Below are 27,112 nucleotides of genomic sequence, written 5' to 3'. Positions count from 1 at the left end.
ATCCCTTGCTGCTAATCAAAAAGAGTAGCCCATGGAGTGGCGACAGCGGGTTTTCTCTCTCAATAGGCCTATCTGTGTGGTCCTTAACCATATATCCGACGCCATATAACCGTAAATACAATGTGTTGAGTGCGTCGTTAAATAAAATATTTCCTTCCTTTAGGCCTAAGTTTTGCTTTAAAACATCATCATCGTCATCATCATCAACAACAAACAAAACCCATCCCATCCTCCTTTATGATACTTGAGTTGATTAATTAGAAATATCAGTAATTAATGTCTATACTCTTTTTTTTCCTATTTTTTAAATGTGTAATTTTACAGTTTTTACAAAATATTTACTACGGTGTATATAAGAAATCAAACGCTAACAATCGAATCGGCCGAGGTGTTCCGAATGTGACCGAGATATTCCGATTAATAACGGGAGACCACTCTACATTCAGCAAAAGCTAGAAAGAAGGAAGGCGTTTTGACCTGAGACATTTGTAACAAATAAAATGTAGAAAAATAACTTAAACACGTATATACGATGGCTTATTTTGGCAAGGATATACAAAATGTCAGTGCTTCTAGTACTATTCGTATTACAAGTGCAGTTTCTGTTGAAACATACACGGTAATGTTTCAGTTTTAAACAATGTTTATTTTCTAATTTTGAGTACAGTAACGTTAAACGTAACACTAACTTCCTAACAGGAAATGACTTCGACTTCAAAGCAGGGCAAAAAATTAGCAGTCGCCTGGTCGTCCGGTGCGACCTTTATTGGCTAAGGGCGACTAAGAATTTTACGAAGGTAGTCCGATGGACGACCATCGATTTTAGGGTTTGGCGAGTACCTACTGTTACACTGTAATCATTAGTTCATCAAGATAAACGTCTCCGGCACGATATTTATTATTGTGATGTTTATGTAATCATGTAATGATGTATGATTATGTATCATTGTATGGTACCAGTTATTGAATCATTGAGTTAAAAAAGAAAGACACTAAAACTGAATCAAATGTGACACACTGAGTAGTGACACTGCATCTGTGTTGGCTCGAACTGCAGCAGCAGAAGACCTAGAACATGCTCTATATTTTGATGTTGCCAGACTGCTGCTGTGGCTTTGGGGAAAAGTGTACCGCCCGTTCCCCCCATTAGTTATCGATCTAAAGAGGGATTTTTTGATGGGGTATATATAGAAAAGTGGGGCATGGGGCCCTAACTCTATCCCTAACCCTAACCCTAACTCTATCCCTAACCCTAACCCTAAACTATTATAAATGATGGGGGGAACGGGTGGAGCTCTTGCCGCTTTGGGCTGGGTCTTTCTAAAAATAGAGCTCAAAATGTATTGAAGACATTGCATGCATTTTTAAAATCTTGAAGTCGTCAGCTTATTAAAATATTAGAATGGACTAGATATGCCATAATTATCTAATAGTCTATGGTTGATGACAGTCACTTTTCAGACCCTTGTTTTGGCTTTGTACACAATAAATATAGCATATTCAACAGTAATTTTTTATATATATAATTTGACAAAAGGTACTTTTTATTTCTTTCGATGTTTTAAAACTTAAACGTAATATTTTGTGCAGAATTTTGAAAAATAAAAAAATACTGACCTGTATACAGCGTTGTCTGTGTGTTATAGAATTTTGACAGGAGTCGAGGTTAGTAGACCAGTTTTTATTTTAATGTGGTGAAGCATTGTAATAACATAGCTAATTTTGAATTTGAATGACATCAGTATTCCAGTGACGCCACTGCATTTCCTTACTATAACCATAAACCAAGTACATGATGTTTTCATTTTCAGAACGATGGGAAAATTCCAATGCAAAATTGCTATTGAATGTTTTTTGTTTGAACATTACTAATGCACTTGAATGTGTTTGAAGAAGATCTTGTGATAAAAAAATTTATACCTTTTACGAAATGTGGATTTCAAGTGAAATTACAGTGAGATATATGATATTTATTATGTATGAAGCTAAAACAAAGGTGCGAAAAGTGACTGTCTTTAACCTTAGTAAAGCTACTATTTGAAAATTGTTATTCATTCAATGCTATGGTAAAAAGGAATCATATTTAATTAGCTTACATTATTCTGGGACATTATTCTAGTTTTAACTCGCGCTAACGTGAGCGCATGCGCATATATACAAATAATAATGAACTTTTCCATTACTACAGGGCTTATTCCAAAGGTCAATTAACTGATTGTCGTTGTCGGTATTGTTTTAAGTTTTAAGCAATTTGCATTAAAGAAGAACATATCGGATCTAAAGTGACACCAAGAGTTACATGATGACATAAGTTCATAACTATCCAAATATTACTGTAATAAACAATAAGTACGTGTTTATGTTTTGTAATATGATAACAAAGTACATAGTATATTTTGGTAAAATGTTTTTGTTTTTTTCACAAATTTATTTATCTTTTGATATTTATTTTATTAGTCGCTTACTACTGTAGCATTTACAATATCTAAATTACATGTGCGCATGTGCGTGTTTCGTCTATAGGACAGCCACTCCCGATAAAATCCTTTACTGGAGATTGTACCATTCTTGCATCGCCAGTTTATTTCATCCCTCTTGCATTGCCACAAAGAGGACTGCCACCCAAGACTAGGTTTATATATATACTAAAGCATGCACAGTTCTACCTTAATTTATTCTCTTTAAAAGTACTGCATTATTTGTTTTTACTTCAGAGACAATGCAAGTCAAGCTGCATACCTCGACTGTTCTAGCATTTTGTCTTTACCTCTGTATTAAAAATGAGATTTAATGATTATAATTTAGTGGTAACTTGTAAAGATTTTTTTTTATTTATACTGGATTTCTTTAAAAAAAAAAAAAAAATTTGACTTAGTATGGGTTTAAAACTTTTAAAATAACATGTTTTTTTTATGAATTTTAACTGTATTCATTATGAAGTTACATGCCAATTCATCGGTTTCATTTTGAAGGAAAAGGGCTATATATGGTGAGCACATGGTTATTATTCAACGAAGAATATTCTAGTTTTAATTTTGGCTGTGCAGTTAAATTTCAGTGTGATAACTGGATGGCTAGTTGAAGGACCAATAAGATTTGTCTTGAACTGGCCCTGCTGGCAACCATCGTTTTCATGTTAATTTTCAACCATGCTACAAAGTACCTGATTGGCGTCGTACACAATTAATATAACACCTATAATATTAAATAGGTAAAGCCTAAAAACAATAGAAAATTTGGAGTTTGACAATGTTCCCCTTTGCCCTTGGTCCCCTCCATAAGTATTAATGTATAAATTCCTGGGTGTGCCTTTGTTATCAGTCTTCGCCATGAATGAAATCAAGAAGATTATTGTCCTAAAATGGTGGTTGGCAAAGAAATGTAGCAGAGTTTCAAATAGAATGTATTAAAAATATTAATGCAACGCAATCAATTTACTTTACTGGTAAGTGAGGAGGGGAGTGGGTAATCATTCAGGCACGTGGTGGAAGCAAGTAGACATTTGGGGGGGGTGACTGATGAGGGTTTCAGTAAGTTACTACTAGATATGTAGTGAATTTCTTTGAAACATGTTACAAAATGGCTTATTTGAACAAAATTTTATTAGCAAATGCTAAATGTTGTAGCCACTTTATATAAAAATTAGCAATTGTCTTGGTGGTTGACAGGGTGAGCCCTTGATTAGTATTTGTGGTATCTCATTACTTTGTTGCCTATTTTCCTCTGTCATTCTGTATGATTTTATAGGTTATGATCTGATGCAATACACATTGTTTTTTTATAGGTTATATTTTCATACTATACATACATTTTTTTATAGGTTACATTACAATGCCATATATATTGTTTAAAATTACAGGTTATGTTCAGATGCCGTACATATTTGTTTTATACATTACATTCTGATGCCAAACAGATTGTTTTTATACATTATGTTTTCTGATGTTATACCTACTGTTTTAGGTGTATGTGATAGAAGTCACATTGGGGACTTACTCATGGACTGTGAGACATCGATACAGTGATTTTCATGAACTTCATGAAAAGGTATGTACGAAGCACCACCTCTCATACCAGCCTGTTTTTCTGGGAATGTGCAGAAATATACACAATGCCATATACATTGTTTCTTATTTATTGCACTAGTTTACTCTGTACAAAACTACATGTACGTGCAATCTGATTAAAATTAGCTCTACTGGTCTGCCAGTAGATCTAACACTATTGCATGGACTCCCATGTCCAGGTGACATTTCATCTATAAATAACAATTTACATATCGACCAATTACACTTCGCCTTTTATAGTGTTATTCGGGAGCGTACAAATTCTAAAAATATCGGGCGAGACTATTTATGCAATAAGCGAACTTGTTGGTCTATTTCAACATTGAAAAAGCAGGGGGAAACGTCCAGTAATAAACTCTGGATTGTATACTAGTATAAACAGATTTTATGGCTATACCATCACGTTGTTTTTTTTTTTATCTTGAAAATAATTTTATATAAAATTTTACATTGAAATTAGTTTCCGGCATACTTCGTAATTCACCCGAATCATTTCGTATACCCTCGGTATAATCCCGAATGTTTTCAATTTTTTTTTAAATCACTGGCATGATTTTGCAAGTAAGGTTCTGATTGGTCGAATGAAAGGCCAACTGGACATGAGCTCCAACGGGCTGCTGTTAGATCCACATGTAATATAGTGGAGCTAATTTTAATTAGATTGATGTGTGCATACATTATTAAGAAACAGAGAATGCAGTTCCAAAACAATGTACTCCGATTGTTATTTTTATGTTCAGTATTCAAACCAAGTATGTGCTGCCTACAAGGCTACATACCAAAAAATGTTTGGGTCACAAATAATAATAGGTTTAGCATGTTAAGAATTCTGTTTTACTGTTTGCTAAGACTTGAATGTGTCCATTTTGAATTCCTGTGTGACGGAAATGTGATCTTTGTAGCAGTAAATTTGGTGAGTATGTTGGTTTTTTAAAGTAGTGTTTTGGTGTTCTTTCACAAATACACTGTTTTTGGAACATGTCTCAGCTGTGTGGGCTGTCTGTCCAAGATGGATTAATTATGTCTAGTTATTACAATGTTAGTAAAAGAGATGTTGCCTCATTCTAGACAGGTGTGACAGTGTTGTTATTATTTTAATTTTATTTTGTTCTAATTCTAAATTGACTTTGACCAACAAAGCTCAACAGTAAAATACAATGACACAAGGCTACATCCATTTTCAACTGTATAATGGTAATTTTGAAATAATGCATCTTTCTTTCTTCTAAATATATTAAATTTCTTTCTATAAAAATCAAATGCAAAATATTGACTAGATTGGAACTAAAATCTGGTTATTATTTGAGTTACTATGTTTTTAAAATTAGTTTGAACAATTAATATTATACTCTCCCAAAACCGAAACACAAAAGTAGATTTTGTTTACATTGGAAAGGTGTAATTAATGGATGAATGGTAAACAGCAAAATGTTCACATGTTATACACACATTCACAGTTGACAATTGTCAGTGATGTGACATTTAAAAAGTAGTCGATGATGATGTTGAGTCAAAATGACACCTCTGACTCGAATACATGCCGCATGTAGTCTGTTCCGCACCGTCTGAGCTGATATCCTACGTAAACCTTGTACAGCGGAAGCAGTAGAGGTTACTGTGGTAGTCCTTTGCCATAGATGAATTTCCTGTATGTAGTGGTCCTGGGCCACAGTGGTCACATGTTGTCTATATGATCTGGAAAGGTCACGTGTTATCTGATGTAGGGTCTCCACGAGTACTCGGGCACGGGTCGAGTCTAGCAAGATTCGAGTCCATTCACAGGACTCGAGTACCCGTACAAGGTGGAATGTAATGATCAACTATAATACAATAATTTCAGCAGTAGATAATGAGCGATATAAGTTACACAATAATCATGCACTAGTTTCTCTTTTTAAACAGGCCATCCGTCCGTCACAACACTAAACATATCAACCAATTTCTAAATGTAATACAATGGCAAGATTTGGCATCCATGTTCAGCGCTAAAATTAAGATCCTTAATGTTATTTTACTTTATTATTCCTTAATCTCATCATCTAGTGTAAGTGTTGGGTACTCGGGTCCGGGTCAAGTTTGACCGCCGAGTACTCGAGTCCAATAATTTGGACTTGTGGAGGACCTAATGTAATGTTGCTGGAACCGATACCACAATCTTGATATGATGCTTAGGGATACATGAAACATCTTTGCTATGGTCAACCTGGATTCGCCAGCTTGTAAACGACCAATGACGCTGTTTTGTTGTGCTTCACTCAGTTGTGCATGTGTTTGATGTGCAGTAACCAAACTAATGAGGACAAGTAATCGAAAACCTTGCATTTTTATAGCACAACTATTCATGTTCCACATGCAGAACATGCATGTACACAGATAACATGGTTTGCACATGGGTGCATTTTTTCAAATTAGCAAGTGTTCTGTATTTCATATTGGCTGTGCTTTGTCGACTGTAACAAAGGCAATATGTTTGGATCACCAAAAAGCATTATATTCATGATTGGTACATGTATGTGTAAAATTGTCATGTATATATTAATAAAATCAACCATTGTGTGTTACTTGTTTTAGAAGAGTATATAATGAATGATCTTCTTGCAGCTTGTTGCTGGTTACAAACTGGACAAGAGCCTTCTCCCACCAAAGAAGTTATTTGGTAACCAGACTGAATCATTTATTAAAAAGCGTCAGAATGAACTGGAAATCTATCTACAGACTGTGTTGTATTATTTAGCTCCAAAAATACCAACTGTTTTGGCATTTTTCCTGGACTTCAATAGATATGTAAGTAATATTGATAATAATCTATTATTCCTGGACTTCAATAGATATGTAAGTAATATTGGTAATAATCTATTATTCCTGGACTTCAATAGATATGTAAGTAATATTGGTAATAATCTATTATTCCTGGACTTCAATAGATATGTAAGTAATATTGGTAATAATGGTAATAATCTATTATTCCTGCTTTGTTACATTTCCAGTAGCAAATAACAATATTTATAATAACTTGATTACAGTTATCAAGAGGTATTTGAACACAAATAGAGAATTTGATAAAGTATTTGTGACATAAATTGTGACATTTTCTTATTCTTCAAAGTATATGTAGTAAATTTACATACTTCTCTTTGTGTTTTAATGATGATCTTAACAGTAATGTATTTTAATGTTTAATTTTTAATTCACATTTGGCATTTAAGGTTTATGCATATAAAAAAGGGTACTTAATCTTAAATTGTGTGTGTTTAATTGTTTAAAGAATACTTTGAACTAATAACTGAAACAGTTTTACTATAATATGAATTTGTTAAGTACTGGAGGAGTTGATTGGTTGACAGAGTGAATCTGATAGAGTGCTTGCCTGAGATGTATTTTTAGAATAAAACATTTATTGTAGGAAATTCATGGTATAACACAAGCTCTTGCAGAGGAATTGTACAACAGGGGTATGTATATTATAGTATACTTACAACAGTACACATAGTAGGCAGTTTGTTGCTTTTGTAGAGAAAACATTTTGGGATAAAAAATATTTGTTTTAAAAATGACTATCATTTGTTGTTTGGTTCATTCTTTCGTTAAATAGTCTAAATCTACAGTTGGACTTCAAAACTAAGCCTGTTGCAATATGAAAGGGTTAAAATATGTTGCTTTATATTACAGTATAACTTCAATATGAAGAATTAAAAATGAGTATCAATTAGGGCCTTCAGGAGTCAAAAATATTGGACTCGAGTACTCGAGAGTCAAACTTGACCTGGACCCAAGTACCCGATGCCTACTCTAAATAGTTTGACACCCAGTAGCCGATGTATTTTTTGTGCTTGGGTGTCATTAAACATACATTCATTCATTCACTTATTCATTCATTACTACTCTAGATGATAATGAGACTAAGGAATAAGTAAAATAGCATAATGCATCTTCATTCCAGCACTGAACATGAATGCCAAATCATGCCATTGTATTGCATTTATAAAGCGGTTGTTACATTCAGTATCATGAGAGACGGATGGCCAGATTAAATAAAGTTGAAGCTATTATTCAAAAGGCCTTATTTTATACCGTAATACTGGTATATTTTGGGGAGTGTATGTACTCTGTAAGAGAACCCCTATCCTCAGTTTGCACTACGTTTGTTATGATCAAATCTGCCTTTCTCCTCTGAGCCTAAGGACTTTTTGAATACCTTTTGACTGATCTCAAAATAGATGAAGGCAGACCGCAAATGCCACTTAAAATGTACAATATACTTTTTAAATATCAGATTGACAAGCAGTTTTATAGATTTTTCAATATTTCAGACGTATCTAGAATTCTTCATTTTCAGGAGTGATAATATAGATCATAATCTTTTTATTTGTGTTGTCTCAAGTCCTCTGCATTGATATTAAAAAGTTACATAATTAATCTAATTGTTGAGACTAATTTTCAGAACTGCTCCTCTGTTTTCATCATTTGCTTCCAGATTATAACTGGAGAGGCAACAATTGCTTCCGACTCGAAATGTATTTCAAGCCTTCTTAGTGATAATTTTTTATTTGAAAGTCTGCTTATTGTGTCCATCTGTTTTCCTTTCTTTCATGTTTAAAGTTTTCTTTTTAATGACACCACTAGAGCACATTGATTAATTAATCATCGGCTATTGGATGTCAAACATTTGGTAACTCTGATATAGAGAGGAAACATGCTACATTTTTTCATTAGTAGCAAGGGATCTTTTATACATTTGTATGCACTTTCCCACAGACAGGAAAACACATACCACAGCCTTTGACCAGTTGTGGTGCACTGGTTGGAACACAAAAAAACCTAATACTTTAAATGGATCCACCGAGGTGGTTCGATCCTGCGATGCACTCAACTGAGCTAAGTCCCAACCCTTTCTTTTATGTTTGCTAATGTGATCTTTTACATGTCCGTTTCTAGATCTGCAGGTAATGTTTGTAATGCAAACAGCATGCTAAAACACACACATGATATGCATCACAGGCTTAGGACAATATTATTTTCTTTTCTTTTCTTTTATGGTTTACATGGAAGGATGAGGAATGTGTGTGGGTGGGGGGGTGTCACTCAGCCATCACCTTTAATATTCACCCAATGAGAACATTGCCCGGTCTTATTAAATAAACACGTGGCGGTACTAACAGAATGATGACATAATAAATATAAAGTAATATGGCAAGATGAAGCAAATGCTACATTTGAAAATATAAATTATTTGTGGATTCAGTAACTTGTGTGGTATGATCAGAAAGCTATTTATTATCCACATAGCTCAAGATATTCAGTAAAATATAACCAGTATGACACATGTGTGTCATTATGATTTCACATACACATCGAATGACGTCATTTTGGGAAGTGACATCATAACTTAATACAGCTTCTCCAGCCTTAGATCTGTGTAATCTCTTATCAAAGTGATGTCATTTCGACCTCTCCTTTTAGTTACGTTTGAAATGTTTTGACACAGTCCTTGTTATTTGTAAAAAAAAAAAAATTGGATAATGTGGATAATAAAGAAATTATGACACTCATGTGTAATAACTGAAATCCAGCAGTTTTTAAAGTTTAATAGATAATTGAGCAAAATGTTCTGCCCACTCAGAGCTAGCCCTGCCAGAGTTATGAAACATAGACAAACAAATATAATCAGGCCTATGTGTCCAAAGAGGTAGATGTTATTTTGTCCTATATTCTAAGCAGTTACTATATATGCTGTCTGTATACATGATTGTGTGGTAACTGAAAATGTTTTTGTGTGTTTTATTAGGAGAAAGTATTCTGCAGACCCTTGAGATGTTTGAGATGACACCTTTACAACTGTTTGCTTTGACTGAACGCTTGAAGCTGCCTGAACCGACATGTGGTATGTGAAATCCTGAACATGCAGCAGCATTGTTTAATAACTAATCCAATTATTGTATTTTATCAAACAATAAGAAGAATATCCCACAAAATAAAATTATATTTATCATATCACACACATGTACTTTGCAAGTAAAATGTTGATTGAATAAGGTCCAGTTAACTGTCTTTTAACTGAGAGGTAACAGATACCATCGGAGTGACACAAGCAGCTTAACACAACACTTGCATATCATTAGCCTATTTGCATAATTGCCTGACTAATTTTTACAGCTTTTGAGACCAATGGGAAAAATTTGAATTGTAAATAAACTGAAATGAATTCTTTATAGATCACTTGAACAAAAACAAGAAGAACAGCATTTGTTCTTATTCTTGCACAAATTATTTTTAATGAGTTCGTTTTTGTTTGAATAAAAATAAGTTTTTTTCCATTGGTCTCACAAGCTCTATAAATGAATTAGGCAATTATACTAAGAGGCTGATGATATCATGATCAATTCTTGTAGTGAAATCATATTTACAGTGCCAATGAAATGGATATTTTCTTTAGATTATTACCAGACAAAACGATTTTGCTACTGTAACAAACTCTGCTCTATCTTGCAGATAGTGGTGATGTGAAAAAAGATATCGGCCATATCCTGGATTTTATTACAAGAGTTAAGGCACTGAAGGTATGCTAACAATTCTCCATTTCTTATACATTTTTGTCTTCCCCTACATAAATGAACATACCATAAATTATTATTGCCCTGCTATCTGCCACGTTTTACAGTTTGAGAAAAATAATTTTGAATGTTTGATACAGCTGTCATTTATTTGAATTATGTACGTAACACTTTAAAAAACACAGAATGTTAGTCCAATTTGATGATAGTTAGCCTACTGTTGACTGGAAGAGCATTTGACATGAACAGCTTGATTTTCAACTTCGTCTTGTGCAGCAGTTCAGGAACATCAAAATTAGGCAGAACATTTTGATGTCCCTCATCCACTTCATGCATCTTGGTGGGTTTTGATCAGGCCATATTCCTCAACATGGGTCTCATCATCATCAGCATCACTATCACCAGATACTGGTTCCACAGTTTTATCAGTTTCATTTTCTAAATGGTCCCACCAGTTTCTCCTCCCATTCGTCATCTAAGTTTTCACAAACAGGCAGATCACTATCACATTTGAGTTCTCTTCAGCACTCAATCACTTGCCATGCCGACATCATTGTCTGAATCATCATCTTCTTCAGTGATTGGGTGTAACCCACTGACAATTCCTGTCTTTACAAAGTATTGTTTGACTGTTTCTGCTGTGACATTTTGACTGCAGTTTTCAACCAAAGTACAGCGTCCATCGCAGAGACATGTTTTGCTACCATAGCCTGATCATAAATTTTTCTCACTATCAAATTGGACTATCACTGATCTGAGCAGCTGTTTCCTATATCAAATCTTCATCGCTTGGTCTAGTGGACGCAGTTCACATGTGTTCATGGGAAAAAACATTGCCTTCAAGTTTGGTTGTTTTACTCTTAGTGTGTGAAATGGCATTACTGAGAAGCAACACCTTCCATTTGGATAGTCTCATTCATTTATCAAAGTCCAAGAGACGTGATCATTTCTTTGAAGTGGAATTCAGTCCTTTTTTACTTTTTTGTTGGATTTCCACATCATCTGCAGATGAGCAGGTTTTATGTTTCAAAAGCAACATGACATAACCAGTCACAAGTGACTTGCCAAAGTGCCTTCCATGTTGACAAGCCACATTTATTTGTTGTTTTGTATCACTTCCCACCTTTACACACTTCACTACAAACTTGTAGCATTTTGTGCATAACCTGAAACAATGTCTGGCTACTTATCGATCCATTTTGCAACAACCTCTGGCACTTCACCACAAATGATCTCAAAAGATATATTATGACATTGTCAAAATCTATTTAACCAGCCAGTATTCTGGTCTTTTTAGCAGACTGGTCTTAGAATTGGTTTGGTTGTTAGGTGGAGACATCTTTATCCAGAATTCGGCCAGCCAATGCCATCTGTGATTTTTTCTCTGAAGTTTATCTTATTATAATGTTTTCATTAGGAAGGTTTAAAACCTGATGCAGGGATTCTCCACGACCAGTTTCCACAAACTAATACAATGTTGAAAATTTCACTAATTTAAAGTTTAATAAAATACATACGTTTCCTTAAAATAAAAAGTATTTTTCCACTTTCTGCTGATATGTTTTCTGAACAAGAGGTCACAAGTGTAAACATTATGCAGTGTGTTGTGTATTAAACACTAGCTGGTATTAATATGCTGTTCTGTAGGTTTTGAATATTCATATTGATTAGAAGTTTTCCTTGCAGATAACGGGCAGTTCAGAGCCTTACGAGTCTAGCAACATTGATATGAATCAACTCAATTTTGATTTGACTTTGTTTAAATCCTTACAGAAAGTTGAGGTACGTGTTCTCTCTTGTATTATTTATTCTATAGCTGCACATTTTGAAAGCAGGTGCCGAGAATAAAAATAATTTTAATGAAACTGGCTTAATGTGCTGTGATTGTTTGAAGAATTAAATAAGAGAAGTTTTATTAGTGACCATCTTTGAATTTCTGTTAGTTTACCACTGTTCATTAAGGTGTCAGGATAGGTGATTCAGACTTCTGTAATAAGTCATCCTTGACATTTGGTATATAAAATATAGTTCCAAACTTTTCTTATTGTGGAATTGTGTTATTTATATGCCTACTACCATTAGGCATTACACACATAAACAATACTTTACTATGATTTTAGGCTTATTCAGTATTACATTTTTTATATTTTCTAGATAGTAAATTGCAGCCCCAAAGCCATAGGAGGACTGGACACAATAAAGCAGACTCTACAAACTTTGAATATTAGCAGAACACTTTCTTCATTCCGGGTAATTTTCCACTGTTAGAGAATACTAAACAACCTACACGGCAATACTGTTTATCATACACAAGTAAATTGTTGTTGTCCTTTGCAAGCTTCAGAGTTCGCACGGGCCTGGAAAAGTCCTTGAATTTTGACGTAGTACTTGAAAAGTACTGGAATTTTGCAAATTCAGAAAAGGTCCTGGAAAAGTACTGGAATTTCATTAAAAACTACTTGAAAATTGCTGAAATGTACTTGAGTTTTTTTTACAAGCAGAATGTCCCTCTTACTGTTTAAAATCTGGAAAAATAATAAGTATTTGCTGACGTATTTCTCGGGTATTTGTCGTAATCAAAACCCGGAAGTGATATGTGTTGCTGCCGATATAGATAGACTGGCATACAAGTCCTTGTTGCGCTTGCTATATGCACCACAGTGTGAAGATTAAAGTAGACTGGGCTGCTGTCTACTGGAAACAGCGCATTACTAATAATTGAACCGGTTTATGAGCGAGACAGGTAGCTTGAATAAGCGTCTGGAACACCTGAAGAATGTGTAAATGTGTGCCGAGAAACGGTCAGCTATAGTTAACTAGTGATGTGTGTGTGTTAAACTGCTTGTAACATTGTGCTAAAGACTACTTGGAAAAACTGAAAAATATACTTGAAAAGTACTGGAATTTCTGTTCACCAGGTCTATATGAACCATTAAGCTTTTGAACAATATTGTTAATTCATTTGTATTTTTATCATTGTTTGACACCCAATAGCCAATATATTTTTATATTACATTGAAATGTAATTACTGATAATGCAAGTACACCTATCTGGAATCAATTCCCAACACTTTTGATTCAACAAAAGCATTGTTTTGAGCCTAAAATCAGTATTGCTACATCAGTGATCGTGCTAGCCTAATATCAGACTGAGGATTCAAGTAAGGATTGTCTGTTATTTCTTTTACGTTCATCGGGGTATGAACAGAAAAAAATCATCTGCAAACTGAATCAGTGATGCCGTTGCCTCATTAAGTTTGAGGATGATTTTTTTTGGTTTAAACCCAGATGAATGTAAAAGAAATAACAGACAAGACTTATAATTAAATTTAAATCATACTTGCTGTTAATAACACTAAAACTTTATACTTTATTTTGAATTATCTTTTGGTTCATAAACAATAATGCTCCATAAGACAACTTGCCCATCGAGAAATGAATAAACTCCTGTTGCTATATCTGCACCAATGGGATGACGTTAATGTTGTAATATGTAACAAAAATTTAATTATCAGGCCATGTATACATTAACATTGTTTTCTTACATTGAAATATTGAACATGACTATAAAAAATTGTGCCTCATATTTCTCTGTTCATGTGGGTGATAACATAAAAATATTTGCTTGAATAAGTTTAGTCATATTTGAGACCTTATTTAATAAAGACACTAGTAAACAGTAAAAAAAAATGTCAGCAACTGCAATGTTTTTCAATGTAACTCAATCCTTGAGGTTCACATTTGCTTTAAATATGAATTTCACACGTCACTCTAATACAGAAATCTTCTGTCAAAAACCATGGACTGGTCAATATATATTTCAATTTCAGCTTAGGGTACTACTTGGTAATATGATACATATCCATTAGGCCTTTGACAGTTGTGAGAACGATTGTTTCATTGGTGCATTGCTTGTGCAAATCTAATTTTGTGTAACCTATGCTTTGTTCGCTCAAAAGTTAGAACACTATTTACATAGACATAATAGGCTACACAAAGAGGAAATGGGTTACCTGAAATTATGTTTGCATGATCCATAAGTGGATTTTACAAATGTTTACTGTAATTCTCAGAGGCCTATCCACCACTATGTCCTTTGTAGAAAACAAAGAATATAGTGTATAGCTATAATTATGTATTGATTATATATCTATAGCAATACACTGTAATGCAATGATTCAAGGCCCCCAACCTTGACCTTGCTTATGTTTCTGAGGACAAAAAAGAAAGGAAAAAAATATACGTACGTATGTCATCCATCTGGACACAGAAATACTACTTATTACCCTCCTCCTTGATCTTTTGTAATTAAGCATTCTAATCTTAGTTTTTGTCTTGCCTTTACAAAGTAAAAGGGGGAGATGGAGGTATTACAAAGTAAAAATGTCAGATGTAATTATTACTGTTTCGATGGCATTGGCTTTTAACATTCAAGCTTCATGTTTAGATCAGTTTGAGATCAGTTTGTCACAAACTGCAAGTCCTAGGTCAGTGAAACTTGGATTATTGGTGCACTACAGCACTGAACTTTTTTGTTATGGTAATCAAGACATTTAGCTACGCACACTTCTTGTTTCTTTGTAGGAATTTTTACTGCAAGATGTTCCTTATTGGCGGGCTGATGACGGTACATTGTTGGTGGAATACTGGTCTGGTATCACATCTGCTGATCTCAGCGTCAACTACATCACAGAGATAGATGATTCTGTGGTTGGTACTCACAGTCCTGTGTGTGTGTGTGTATGTGTTTATCTATATACATACATACATACATACACATACACATGAAAAATGGTTTAAAAATGAAAAAAATTAAACAATTTCGCATGTTTTAAAGATATATATATTTATAACTGAATTGGCCTTTCACTCATTTTTATGGGCTCGTCAGTTCAATAAACAAAATAAAACATTTCTGGTGGTTTCTTATTAATAGCAGAATAAACTACTGGTTCACAAAAGATCTTTACTCATGGCTAAATATATCCCACCCCATATTTGCTAGCCATGGACCCTATGTCATACTGATCCTCTATACTGGTTTTCTCATGTCTCAAGTTCAATTTCGGTGGATGCTTCCAGATTCGGAGGGGCAAGTCATGGCGCATGTTACATTTTAATTGAGACAGTAAACAATGGTTGCATGGTCACAATTCCTGACAACATGACAGTATTTTGGCACTTCATGGTTGTCATTGCAGTATATCACATAGATATATATGCTGATGATTTTCTGTTTGTCATTTCAGAAAATGACGATTTTGTGTCTTGTATTGCAGTTGGTGATACAAATATATTATTCTGTGGCTTTTATTACAGTACTTTACAAGAGATGTGTATTATATTGGTGAATGCATTACACAGTATTAGTATTACAATATATCATAAAAATAAACAATTTTGGTTCATTATTAACTAAGTGAGTGAATGATACTAACTTTGTGGAACATAAATGGAGATAAACAAAATTAAAATTAACCATTTGTAAACATTTAATAATGTCATTAACTTGTATTAAATGTATGATATGCAGATGAATCATTTTGTTTTCTAGCAATTGATGCCAAAAGTCGAGTCGTTGAATTTGAGTAACAACAAGGTGGAGACAATCGAACACTTGCAGTGGCTCAGCCAGTTGACCTACCTTGACCTGTCCAGTAATTTGTTGAGGAACCTAGACTCTCTGCATACCAAGTTAGGAAACCTCAAGACACTGAAACTTGCAAACAACCTCGTTGAAAGTTTGCATGGTAATAACTCAGACTTGATTATTGCTCCTACATCTGCTAAAGCAGATTGACTTTTAATGATAACAGTGGCACTACAATTACTATTTAAATGTTTTGCCATCTTGCCATAATTTAGCAATTATTTTCAAATGTTTTTTTTCTGTAAATACTTGTCAGCTGCATCAGATCTGTTGGCGTTATCTATAGTTTATTTCTTTTTGTTTCAGGTTTTTCCAAACTTTTTTCCCTCACGACTCTGGACATCAGCAATAACGAAGTAGCTAAGGTAGAACGTAATTATTATATACACTGTTGCTGGTTATTTAGTTTGTCTGATCTGATATATTTCCTATATACGGCTTAAGAAAGTATTGTTTATTCAGTTTGATATGTCCAGTAGTTTAACATTTTAATCCAACATTGCTATTAATTTAAAGACACTGAGTTTGATGCCATTGTAATCTATTTTCAATTAATGGAGCTTTTTAAAAACTATAATTCCATTAAGTATGTTTTAAAATATCAGTGTCTGTATTTTCAATGTGTTTCTGGCCATCCTGGTAGTTTTAGTAGCAAAACTGGATTTCATATCCCAATAATTCATATGTTGGGAGGGAGTATCTGAGCTACTGATGCCAAGAAACATATTGAAAATACAAACACTGATGGTTTAAAAGGAAAGTGTATTTAATATATAGTTTTAGTCATTAAAAAGACTGTTAGTGAGAAGTATTTTAACAATGCAACAAATTGAGGACTGCTTGTTTAACACTTTTGTAACATGATGGTGCACAGCATGCTTTCAGTTTCATTATGTTGTGGACATAATGGCACGTTGTACGCTGTTTAATGTTTGACATTAAAGGAGGGGACAATTAAGGCATTTGGCCTGGTATGCATATTCAATGATATATAATGCACATTATTGTTTAATATCAACACGTATAATCGTATAGTTAATTAATAAAACGCTTAAATGTGACGGCTATTATATATAACGGGCGCAGCCATTTTGTACCATCCCAGTGAATACGCCCTCTGGCGAGCTGGTGGTTACATAATACCTAACGTTTCAGGAATTAAGTCTTCAAACTGAAGAAACAAAACATACCTGATTTTTTGCAGATGCATCGCAATGTTCTGTAATAATATCCATCCCAGTAAGTCGGCAACATAATACAGTTATTTCAACACTTTGACAATGGTGGCTTATTTTGTATTGAAAAATAATATATACTTGTTTTGTACATAAATTAACCCATGTACTGAAATAATAATCGGAGTGTGTTCTTGGTTAATTGGTCTTTTCTTTCCGTGGCCTGTACCTGTGGTTCTTGATTGGCAGGTGTATATTTAGACGGTCCCCAGACATGCTAAAAAGACGTGCCTCTTTTATTAAGATTACAAGGTATTGTCTGTTAGCCGCGCGGGCACCCCTCAAATTGTAATGAACATTATCACTTTATTACTGTAACTAATTCTGTAAAAACCCTTGATTAAGTAGACTTTCCCATCTAAAATCACAAAACTGACCAATTACGTAGTCCCAAAGAAAAGAAAATTATCACTTGGGTATCGTGAGTGGTCGTTTTTGCTCGAACATACCCTACCAATAGGCCTTATAATAAGCATTTTTTCTTTGGATTTTTTGAAAGAGAAAAATACTATAACTCCATTTCGTTCTATTGATGCAAATTGAATTATATTTAGTTAAATAGTTTATTATACTATCAAGTCATTTATGTTGTTTTACAAGTCAGGTTGATAAAAGCGAAGTGCCTTGTCATAAATTAGAGCGTTTGTTTACACTGTGCTTAAGAGGGGTTGGATGGAGCTGACGTCACTTCGCCCCAAGCTATACCACCGGACGTCACAAAAACGAAACAAAATGGCTGCCTCCAGTTAGAAGGAATAATCATGGTTTTTTTATTAATTCTAAAATTACGCGTTTTTCATTTGTTAAAGTGTCAGTATGTGTTGGTAGTTCGGGTATGCATCTTTCCAACACATAAGGCTCTTATTTGAGTTTACCCTCCCTTTAAATGTTCCTCTATTTTATTCTTAGTTACTTTACAGCAAACAGATTAATTTCAATTTTGATATGTAAGTATATTTTACCATGCTCAGTAGCTCTTAACAGTTGTTATCCAAATGTTTTTACTTAAATTTGTTTATTCTGTCAGATTTCAGAAGTAAAACACTTGAGTAGCCTCCCTTGCCTTGAAAATTTGTTTATGGTGGGGAACCCAGTGACAATAACTCTGGATTATAGAACTAAAGTATTGGAGCTCTTTGGTGATAGAGTGAGTGAGGTATGTAACTTAATACTAGCAGTGAATATTCAAAGTTGGTAGGAAATATTGACATGTTGATAATTTACACATACCAAATAAGACCGTGTTTGTTCAAGAAGACTAGCTGTAATCTCTTTTTGTTGGAAACACTACACAAACAAAGATGGTAGTTTTATATTCTTTTAGTCAACATTCTATCTCAGGTTTTAGTAAGAAAAACAAAATCTATAATGACATACACATTTTCACTTTCCATAATGTGAAAATAGTACAGAAAGATATTCCACTATTCTTTTTTATTCTCACTAAATTTCTGAAAAGAAAACTGATAATATGTACATTTTAAGTTTATGTTTGTCATTTTATTTACCATCCAACTGAAATTTGTAATAAAATTATTCAATGAATTAATACAAATATCAAATATTAACAAGGGAAACAGAAAGTTTAGCAAATTAACCCAGTTATTTTCTAATGAAATAGCAATTATTACATTCAGTTATTTCACCAAATTAAAATAGAATTTTCCAATTATTTTTAAAATATGCAGTTGTCGAATTTAGCAAGTGTCCGAGCTAGCCCGGATTGGGATAACCAAAAACAGATTGAACATCATGCGACCCAGCCAGTTCCAGCCAGTGTTCTACACCTGGTGTAACAAAGGCTGTGGTATGTACTATCCTGTCTGTGGGATGGTGCATATAAAAGATCCCTTGCTGCAAATTGAAAAGAGTAGCCCATGAAGTGGCGACAGCGGGTTTCCTCCCTCAATATCTGTGTGGTCCTTAACCATATGTCTCACGCCATATCACCTTAAATAAAATGTGTTGAGTGCGTCGTTAAATAAAACATTTCCTTCCTTCCTTATATGAGAATAGCCGATTGCACTGCAACTGATAAAATTGTAATGTTTATCTTCTCACAATTGGCTATTCTCGAAGGACATACTCATATCATGTGGCATTGCCTATACAGACACTGACACATTCTAAATGGGGAAATCTGTTTAATGCTACACAATGTTAATGATAATCCTCTATGATTTTATTCCTAAAATTAGGTAATCCTGGACAACGAGCGTCCCGATCAGAAAGAGCTGGATACGGTGGCTGTGTTACAAGCACTGCAGAAATCAAAGGACAACAAGGAAAAGGTGAAGAGACTCACACCAAAGAAGGTGATGTCACACAATATATTTCTCTTTCCTTTACAATTTATGGCAGTGATTTGGGTAAATTGTCAATAAGGGTGATTTAAGTTGTAGTTTAAATCTAACATGCATACTTTGATTTCATGAAATTAGAATGAAAAACTAATAATGGTAGTTGAAACATGTATAATATGACATAAAGGTGGCTAGACGTTGTATTTCACAGGAGTTAAATGTCGTTAGAAGGACATGTAAGCAAGGTTCACATAACTTTGACCTTGTTCTGGGATCACGGTTATGGTATGATCTACTGTCCAAACCAAATTGTTAACAACTACCAAAAATTGCTCTCCTACCTTTATTTTTCGTTAGATTTTACTCACATTTTGTCCTGACAGAAATCTAGAAAAAACCCATTGCAATGACACAGATTCCACATACTAGATGATAACCATGTCACCAATATTGACTTTGCTGAGATCGCATAGGGCAAAAAGCATGTAATTTTGTGCTGGCTGCCATTTTGACGTTTTATGGAATATTCTCCTAGAGGGGTGAAAGGATATGACTTAATCTAGCAACGTCATAACATGTTATGATATAAAAGCAAACGTGATGACGTCATATTAAATTTTAAAATTATTTTTTGTTTGTTTAAGTATACCACTAAAGATCATTGATTTTATATTAATTGTGTCACATACTTTGGAGGCTTTCACCCCTCTTGAAGAGTATTCCATAAAAAAGCAAAATGGCAGACGGCAGAAAACTGCATGTATTTTGCCCTATGCTATCTCAGCAAAGTCGATACTGGCGACATCGTTACAGTCTCGTATGTGGAATCTGTGTCACTGTAATGGTTTTTTCACAACTTGTGTGTGGACAAAATTTTGGGGAAATATAACTAATTAAAGGTAGGAGAGTAATTTTTTGTAGTTGTTAACATTTTGGTTCGGACAGTACCATTATTAGCATTTAACTACATTCACACACATTATGTATGGAGGACATTTCACCTAGATAAAAACTGGTTTGAAAAGTTTGTTGTTTATTTGTTAAATACTTGAGAGTATTATTAACTTAATTACACTGACATCTGTTGATTGCACATTTTCATTTGTAAAATTACTGTTCAGGTACCCTCATCTGCCAGTTTGGCTGAATCAGCATACAGCTACAGTGGTAGTACACCACCTGATATCACAGGTGAAAAGACTTTCGGAATTAATCCTTCCCCAGGTAATCAAGTATGTATCACTTGCATATTAAAGCTTTATTGTCTTGTTCAGTTGGCTTTATGCATCCTTAAGTGAATTAGAAATATACTACTAATGTTATAATCATTGTGTAGGTCTTATTCCAAGATACTGTCTGAGCTGCAAGTGGTATTGGTAGTTAAAAATTGATCTTCTTAAAATTGGTATTAGGACAACTTTAAATGTTCCTCTTGCCGGAATTACACCCTGGCATGTGCTACAGCAGCTTGCTCTGAATTTGCGTGTGTGGGACGTAGCCCAGTGGTAAAGTGTTCATCTGATGTGCAGTCGGTTTAGGATTGATCCCTGTCAGTGGGCCCAGTGGGTTATTTTTCATTCCAGCCAGTGCACTACGACTGCTATACAAAAAGCCTTCCTGTCTGTGGGATGGTGCATATAAAATATCCCTTGATACTAATGGAAAAATGTGGCGGGTTTCCTCCTTAAGATTGTACGTCAAAATAACCACATTTGACATCCAATAGTCAATGATTAATAAATCAGTGTGCTCTAGTGGTTTCGTTAAACAAAACAAACTTTAACTGAATGTGCATGTTAAAACCTAAGACCTGACCGGGGCTCTGTTCCATGAAAGAATCTTAGCTAAGGTTAATTGTAGTGACTTACGGTGAGGTTTATGGCTGGCACACGTAAAGTTTACATCCATTCCACAAAGCAACTTTACGGCAGTCATAAGTGCCCCATTAAAGATTAAAATCTTTGCGAAAAAGTGCCAAATAATTAAATAATAAATTGGTTACCGACTTTTCGGAACATCTTAGGTGTATTCATTGGTATCGGACATCCATAAAGTAACTTTGTCAGTTTATTTGCTAAGCAATAATTGCAGACTGCATAAGACATGAGAGATATCTCCCATATTTTCATGTGAAGGTTGTATGGCTAGAATGTTTTTCATCGAGCGCAGAGTTTCATAAAAGGTATTTAGTATATATTAGATCCATTTTTACACAAAGAGTTAGTATCCTTCATAGAAGATAAACAAATCATCAAACTGCCATTTGACATCTACGTTAACTGCCTTGTACCAGTTGTAAATTTTCAGCATCGTTTATGATGATAGTAAGCTGTGCAGCATCGTGGAATGGGTAGCTGATCGTAGAAAAAGGTTACGGAATTGTTCTGTGTAAAACAGTTCTGTATAATTGAAAAACAAAACCACATTGATTTAGAACCCATTGTAAAATAGTAATTTTCTAGTGTTGGTTCAAAATATTTTTATAAATTACATTTTGAACTTCATATTTATGGTGAATGGTTATGTTTTAATGTAATTGCCTAACAGGGTTTACATTTTAGCACATATGATTAAACAAGTTTGTCCCATGGGTTGGAATTGCCGTATCTATACGTCACAATGGTGGTGAATTCTATTATTGTACCAGTTGTGGAGTATTAATTGAAATAGAAATGATATCTAAAAAACTTGTTTTGTACTAAATTATGCATTATTTTTATTTATTTTTATGTTACTTTTATATCTGGTATTATGTAATTTTGTTTGCAAATATTCTTATTAGTCATAGAACAAGGCAGCATACAGTCACAAAGTCCATTACTCCAGACTCACATAGAAGATTTGCGGAAGAAAGCAGGATCTAACTGGCTGGGTGAGCTCAATAAAGAGGGAGATGCTTACCAAAGAAAAAATGTGAGTTTCTTGTGTGCATCCAACGACAACTGTTTTCTTGGTTTTATGTTGGGGTATTTTTCTTATGGATTTCCAACATGGTAAATTTATTTACATGACTGATTTACACAATTTATTTTAATTTTTAAACAAGGCTTTTTTAATAATGATAGAAAATAAAGTTACTTTACAAGATTCATGTCATAAACAGTTTCATACAAGTACACAAAAAATAAACCTATGAAAATGCAAAAACCAGTCTACAGAATGGGAAGTGATCAAAACACTTGTTCATACTTCAGTTTGTACACTAGCTTTAGTTTTGATTAGGATTGTCATACCTACTCCAACTCATCTTCATGATGTCAAAAGGCGACATATAAATATTACTTTTCTAACTGATGGTGTCAATTTTTATGTTGAGCTCCAGTGTTAAGTTTAGCTTCATTTCTCACCAACTGTAAGTCATAGACCAATAAAACTTGGATTATAGTTGTATCTATGAATGTTCATCTCAATTCCTGCTAGAAAAATACAAAATTATTATTATTTATTTTTTATTTTTATAATTTTAAAATATTTTGATTGATTTGCAGTCCAGTGCAGATTCATCTCTAGAGAAGTGCAGTAGTAAGCTCGCTCAACATAAAGTAGATAATGCATTGGCTTCATCAAACTCAGTTGCTCCGTCTGCCTTAGTTTTCTCTGTTATTCAAGATAAACTCCAGGAAGACAAGCATGAAAGGTACAAATGAAGCATTATCAGTTCATAAGCATTCTTACTGTAAACCTATTTTTCTATCTGTATTTTAAGAAAGCAGAAATTGTGCAGTACCTTAGATTGAAGTGTAGTGGTGTGTTTCTGAGAAAGTGCTTGAACCTGTTTAATATGACCATACCTATACCAGTACTCATAATAGAGTTTGTAAATTTGTATTTTAAATATGTTATTGTTATTGCATGACAGAGAGTAAAGGAAATTCAGTAAATGCTTATTATTGTTTTCCCTAGCTTGTTTTAGCATGGTGCAGCACCATGCGTCAATAGTCTAGCGCCATCTTGCCTTAATCAGCACCATGCTACCCTGAGATTAAACAAGCCTTTTTCACTAATTAATTCTAAAATTGCCTTTATAAAACACCCAAAAAGGTATTATTAATTAATAAAATATGCCTTTTATATCTTTTGCCATTCATTTATTAAAGCAAGCACATAAATTACATCAATTTTATTTCAATTAATTTTTGTGTATTATGTTTGGTCTACCATGCCTTGCCATATTTCTAGGGAAATCACTACTTATTCAACTTTGCACGATTCTATTCCTCGAAAAGTGTTCAGCTTGATCATTTGTTAACTTGGATATGTTTTCTGTGGCAAAATGCTGTAATTATTTCTTTTGTTTTGTGTGCTACATACAAATACTTTGAATGAGAATTATTTTTATGATACAAATTATAAAGAAGGAAATGCAGTGTTTATTTTGTCTTATTACTTTGTATTTCCAGATGTATATTGTTTCTCAGTCCTGCAGACCTACCAACAAAAGCAAATGAAGATTTTCTCCACTGGATACAGAGAGAGTTTACTGGGGTTGGAAATGTGAAGAGAGAATCATTGAACAGCAACCTTCCAAGTGAACCAGTTGTCGATGTTCTGTGGTGTACTGCAATTCAGTATTCTCAGCTAGATGCTGCTTTCCCCTGCTGTGCTGTACTGACAAAAAGCAATTTGTTTCTTCAGAGAATTACAAATTTGGAATCTGACTTCCCAGGTGTTACAGATTTTGAACCTTTCTATATCTTACCTTTAAGAAACATTCAGCAGGTTGTCATAGGTTGTTGCTTCGCATACATCAGATTTGAAGAATCTTTTGTCTTCAAAACAGGCACATTTAACCTTACAGGTCTTGATTCACATGATATGAAGAACTTTGTGGAAAGTTTTAAGGAAGCCAGTGAAATGAATGTTTCAGATATCCTTGATTTGACTTGCCATTCAGAATTTGTAGATCAAATTTTTGTCTATGAGGAGAAGTTTGGGATTCCATCAGACAGAATTGTATTCTCAGCTGTTGTGACAGTGAAATCTACAGGTGAAAAGTGTCTGCTACTGCTTTCAGAAACACGAATATACCTGTTCCATAAACGATTCATTCACTGGCCACTGCCAACATATGAATCTCCAAGTGATGAATCACTGGAATTGAATATACTTCAGTCGCATCCAGTAATTGCAAAAATCAGTGACATCAACATGTCCCAAACTGAACAGAGTAAGAACTTTTCCAGTAACTCTGAAACTGCTGACCATTATGCAGTCAAGTTTATTGAGTATGGATTGTCTATGATTGTTCATGAAACGTCAGGACCCCAAACATTTGGCGTTAATTTCCCATCAACAACATCGAGAGACTTATTTCTGGATAGATTAACAAACTTGAGAGCAGAACATGCAAACCGAATGTCGCCGACATTTCGCCAGGAGCCAGAAGGAGGTAATGAGAGTGTTTGTGAGACTAATCGTAGCAAGTCGTCTCCCTCCACTGCAGCATGCTCATTACCTGCAAGTTTTGACTTCAGCAAATATTATGTCTCACAGGCACACAGAACATCTAACTTCATTACACATCCATCAAATGTTCCAAATGTTAATACCAAAATTGATGTGACATGTCCGAAAGATGTTCCGAGTCATGATCCTGTCTATGAAGTGAGAGGTGAACTTAAGGCTGAGGATGCTACCCTCCTCGCTGGTGTGGGTATTCAAACTGAATTGTTGGAGAACAAGTTGTGTCCATTATACTTAAATTCACAGCTTGAATGTCACCTAAAAAATGGTGTAAGAACAAGACCTCAAGTTCAAACATTACCCACTAAGCTTAAACCATTTGCTTTAATGGATGGATATGACCTTGCAAACTTTTTCCACAATAACATTTCAATCAAAGGAAAAATTGAAACATCGGAAGGTTTGATTGAGGAGCTAAGACATGTAGTTTGGACAGGTGTTGTTCCATATAACAACCATAATGAAGAAATTACAACTCTTGTAATGCTCAGTACCTTAGCTGTGTATTTGGTCTCAAGTTCATCTGTGCACGGCCGAGCAAGCGATCGTCCATCTTGGATGACTCACAGTAGGCATCAGTCAGATTCAGCTGTTGGATGGAAGTCTAAAGAGTGTGACCAGCATGAAGCTGTTGGCAGGCATCAACACAAAGCAAGAGGTTTAATAAAGCCTTATTGCATTTTGAAATATACAGACTTGCAGCAAGTCAATGTTGGATTGTTTGACCAGTGTGTTCGTTTAACTGGACAAGATGCACCTTCAGTCTTCACTTTAGTGTTCAGAGATAGCGGGGTCACTGGAGAATTTTTGGAACAGCTGACAAATATGCTGTCACTGATAGCATCCTCTCCAATGGTTGATAGAGATAAGAGAGATCTAGAAACAGATTTCTATCGTGCATTCACCAAGAGAACCAAGTCCACTGTTGAAGGATTAGAATACACACATCCAAGTCAAGTACGGTTTTGTTACCCAGGTGAGGATGCTGTGGAAGACATTCTGTATTTGGTTAAAGACCAGATTCAGGCACACACAGCAGTCAAACAAACACTGTGGATGTTCATCTTATGCCATAGAGTTTCTCTGGACTTCTCAGAAATGTCATCAGAGAACATTAAACCAAGAAGTGTGATTTTAACAAATACACATATCTGCCTGGCTGAGGAAGATATTGTGACTTACCCTTTGCCAGACTTTGTTCGAGGCCTACCAGAGAATCCTAGACATCAAATAGTAGATACTAGGAAAATAGAAAATCTGAAACGTTTGGTTTTACCATTTCACAATGATCACTTGCTTTGCCTTGTCTTCAGTGATGAGTTGGAAGAAATAGTAGTGGATACATCACTTGACCATTTCAGTGGCAAACAAGAAGCCAAAGGCAGACAACCACGACCGGAGTACAAAGTGATGTTGTATATTCAGAGCCTTTCAGAGAAACAAAAACTTGTACATCTGCTAGGAAAACACTGGAAGGATTTGAATCCAGAAGTTGGCAGAATCTTGGATATTGTCAATGAGCTGTGTTAATTATATACATGTGACCTACCCCAGCACAACATTAACCACTGGCTATAAGATGGCTCCATTTCATATACATAGAGAAGAAATTAAGTCATAGCAGAAGCTAATTTGTTACTGTATAGTTGCAAATCAAATTCAAAATATGTTGCTATTATACATACCATGTTTCATATTAAATGTATGTATATAAAGTTGACGTAAAAAGAATCTGTACAGCAAAATATGGGTATTTGCCTCGTTATAAATGTGATCACACTCATCCTGCTGGTTTTACACAAAAATATTGTCATCCACTTAGTTCCACGACTTACACCTTATA

The 27,112-nt window shown here is 34.4% G+C and overlaps 2 protein-coding genes across 3 annotated transcripts; both read left to right on the top strand.

The window, feature by feature from the left end:
- The first annotated feature begins 469 nt into the window (after positions 1-469).
- Positions 470-22,719, top strand: LOC121368253 (nischarin-like). Of its 2 annotated transcripts, XM_041492907.1 has the most exons (15): positions 470-619; positions 3,964-4,047; positions 6,669-6,851; positions 7,471-7,519; positions 9,853-9,948; positions 10,557-10,624; positions 12,305-12,400; positions 12,773-12,868; positions 15,203-15,328; positions 16,173-16,368; positions 16,575-16,633; positions 18,531-18,659; positions 19,702-19,818; positions 20,928-21,038; positions 22,589-22,719. In XM_041492907.1, exons 1-15 carry the CDS (start codon positions 533-535, stop codon positions 22,592-22,594), a joined length of 1,503 nt encoding a protein of 500 aa, XP_041348841.1. In that variant the 5' UTR covers positions 470-532; the 3' UTR covers positions 22,595-22,719. The 2 variants fall into 2 exon arrangements, with proteins under 2 accessions (XP_041348841.1, XP_041348840.1); XM_041492906.1 differs by having other exon boundaries at positions 20,928-22,684.
- A 145-nt stretch (positions 22,720-22,864) lies between these two features.
- On the top strand, positions 22,865-26,799 carry LOC121368730. Its single transcript, XM_041493479.1, has 3 exons — positions 22,865-22,879; positions 23,295-23,443; positions 24,207-26,799. Exons 1-3 carry the CDS (start codon positions 22,865-22,867, stop codon positions 26,797-26,799), a joined length of 2,757 nt encoding a protein of 918 aa, XP_041349413.1.
- The last annotated feature ends 313 nt before the right edge of the window (positions 26,800-27,112 follow it).

Source organism: Gigantopelta aegis, chromosome 3 (genome assembly GCF_016097555.1).
Source record: "Gigantopelta aegis isolate Gae_Host chromosome 3, Gae_host_genome, whole genome shotgun sequence".
NCBI classification, from domain to species: domain Eukaryota; kingdom Metazoa; phylum Mollusca; class Gastropoda; order Neomphalida; family Peltospiridae; genus Gigantopelta; species Gigantopelta aegis.
This window is presented reverse-complemented; position numbering and strand designations above follow the sequence as displayed.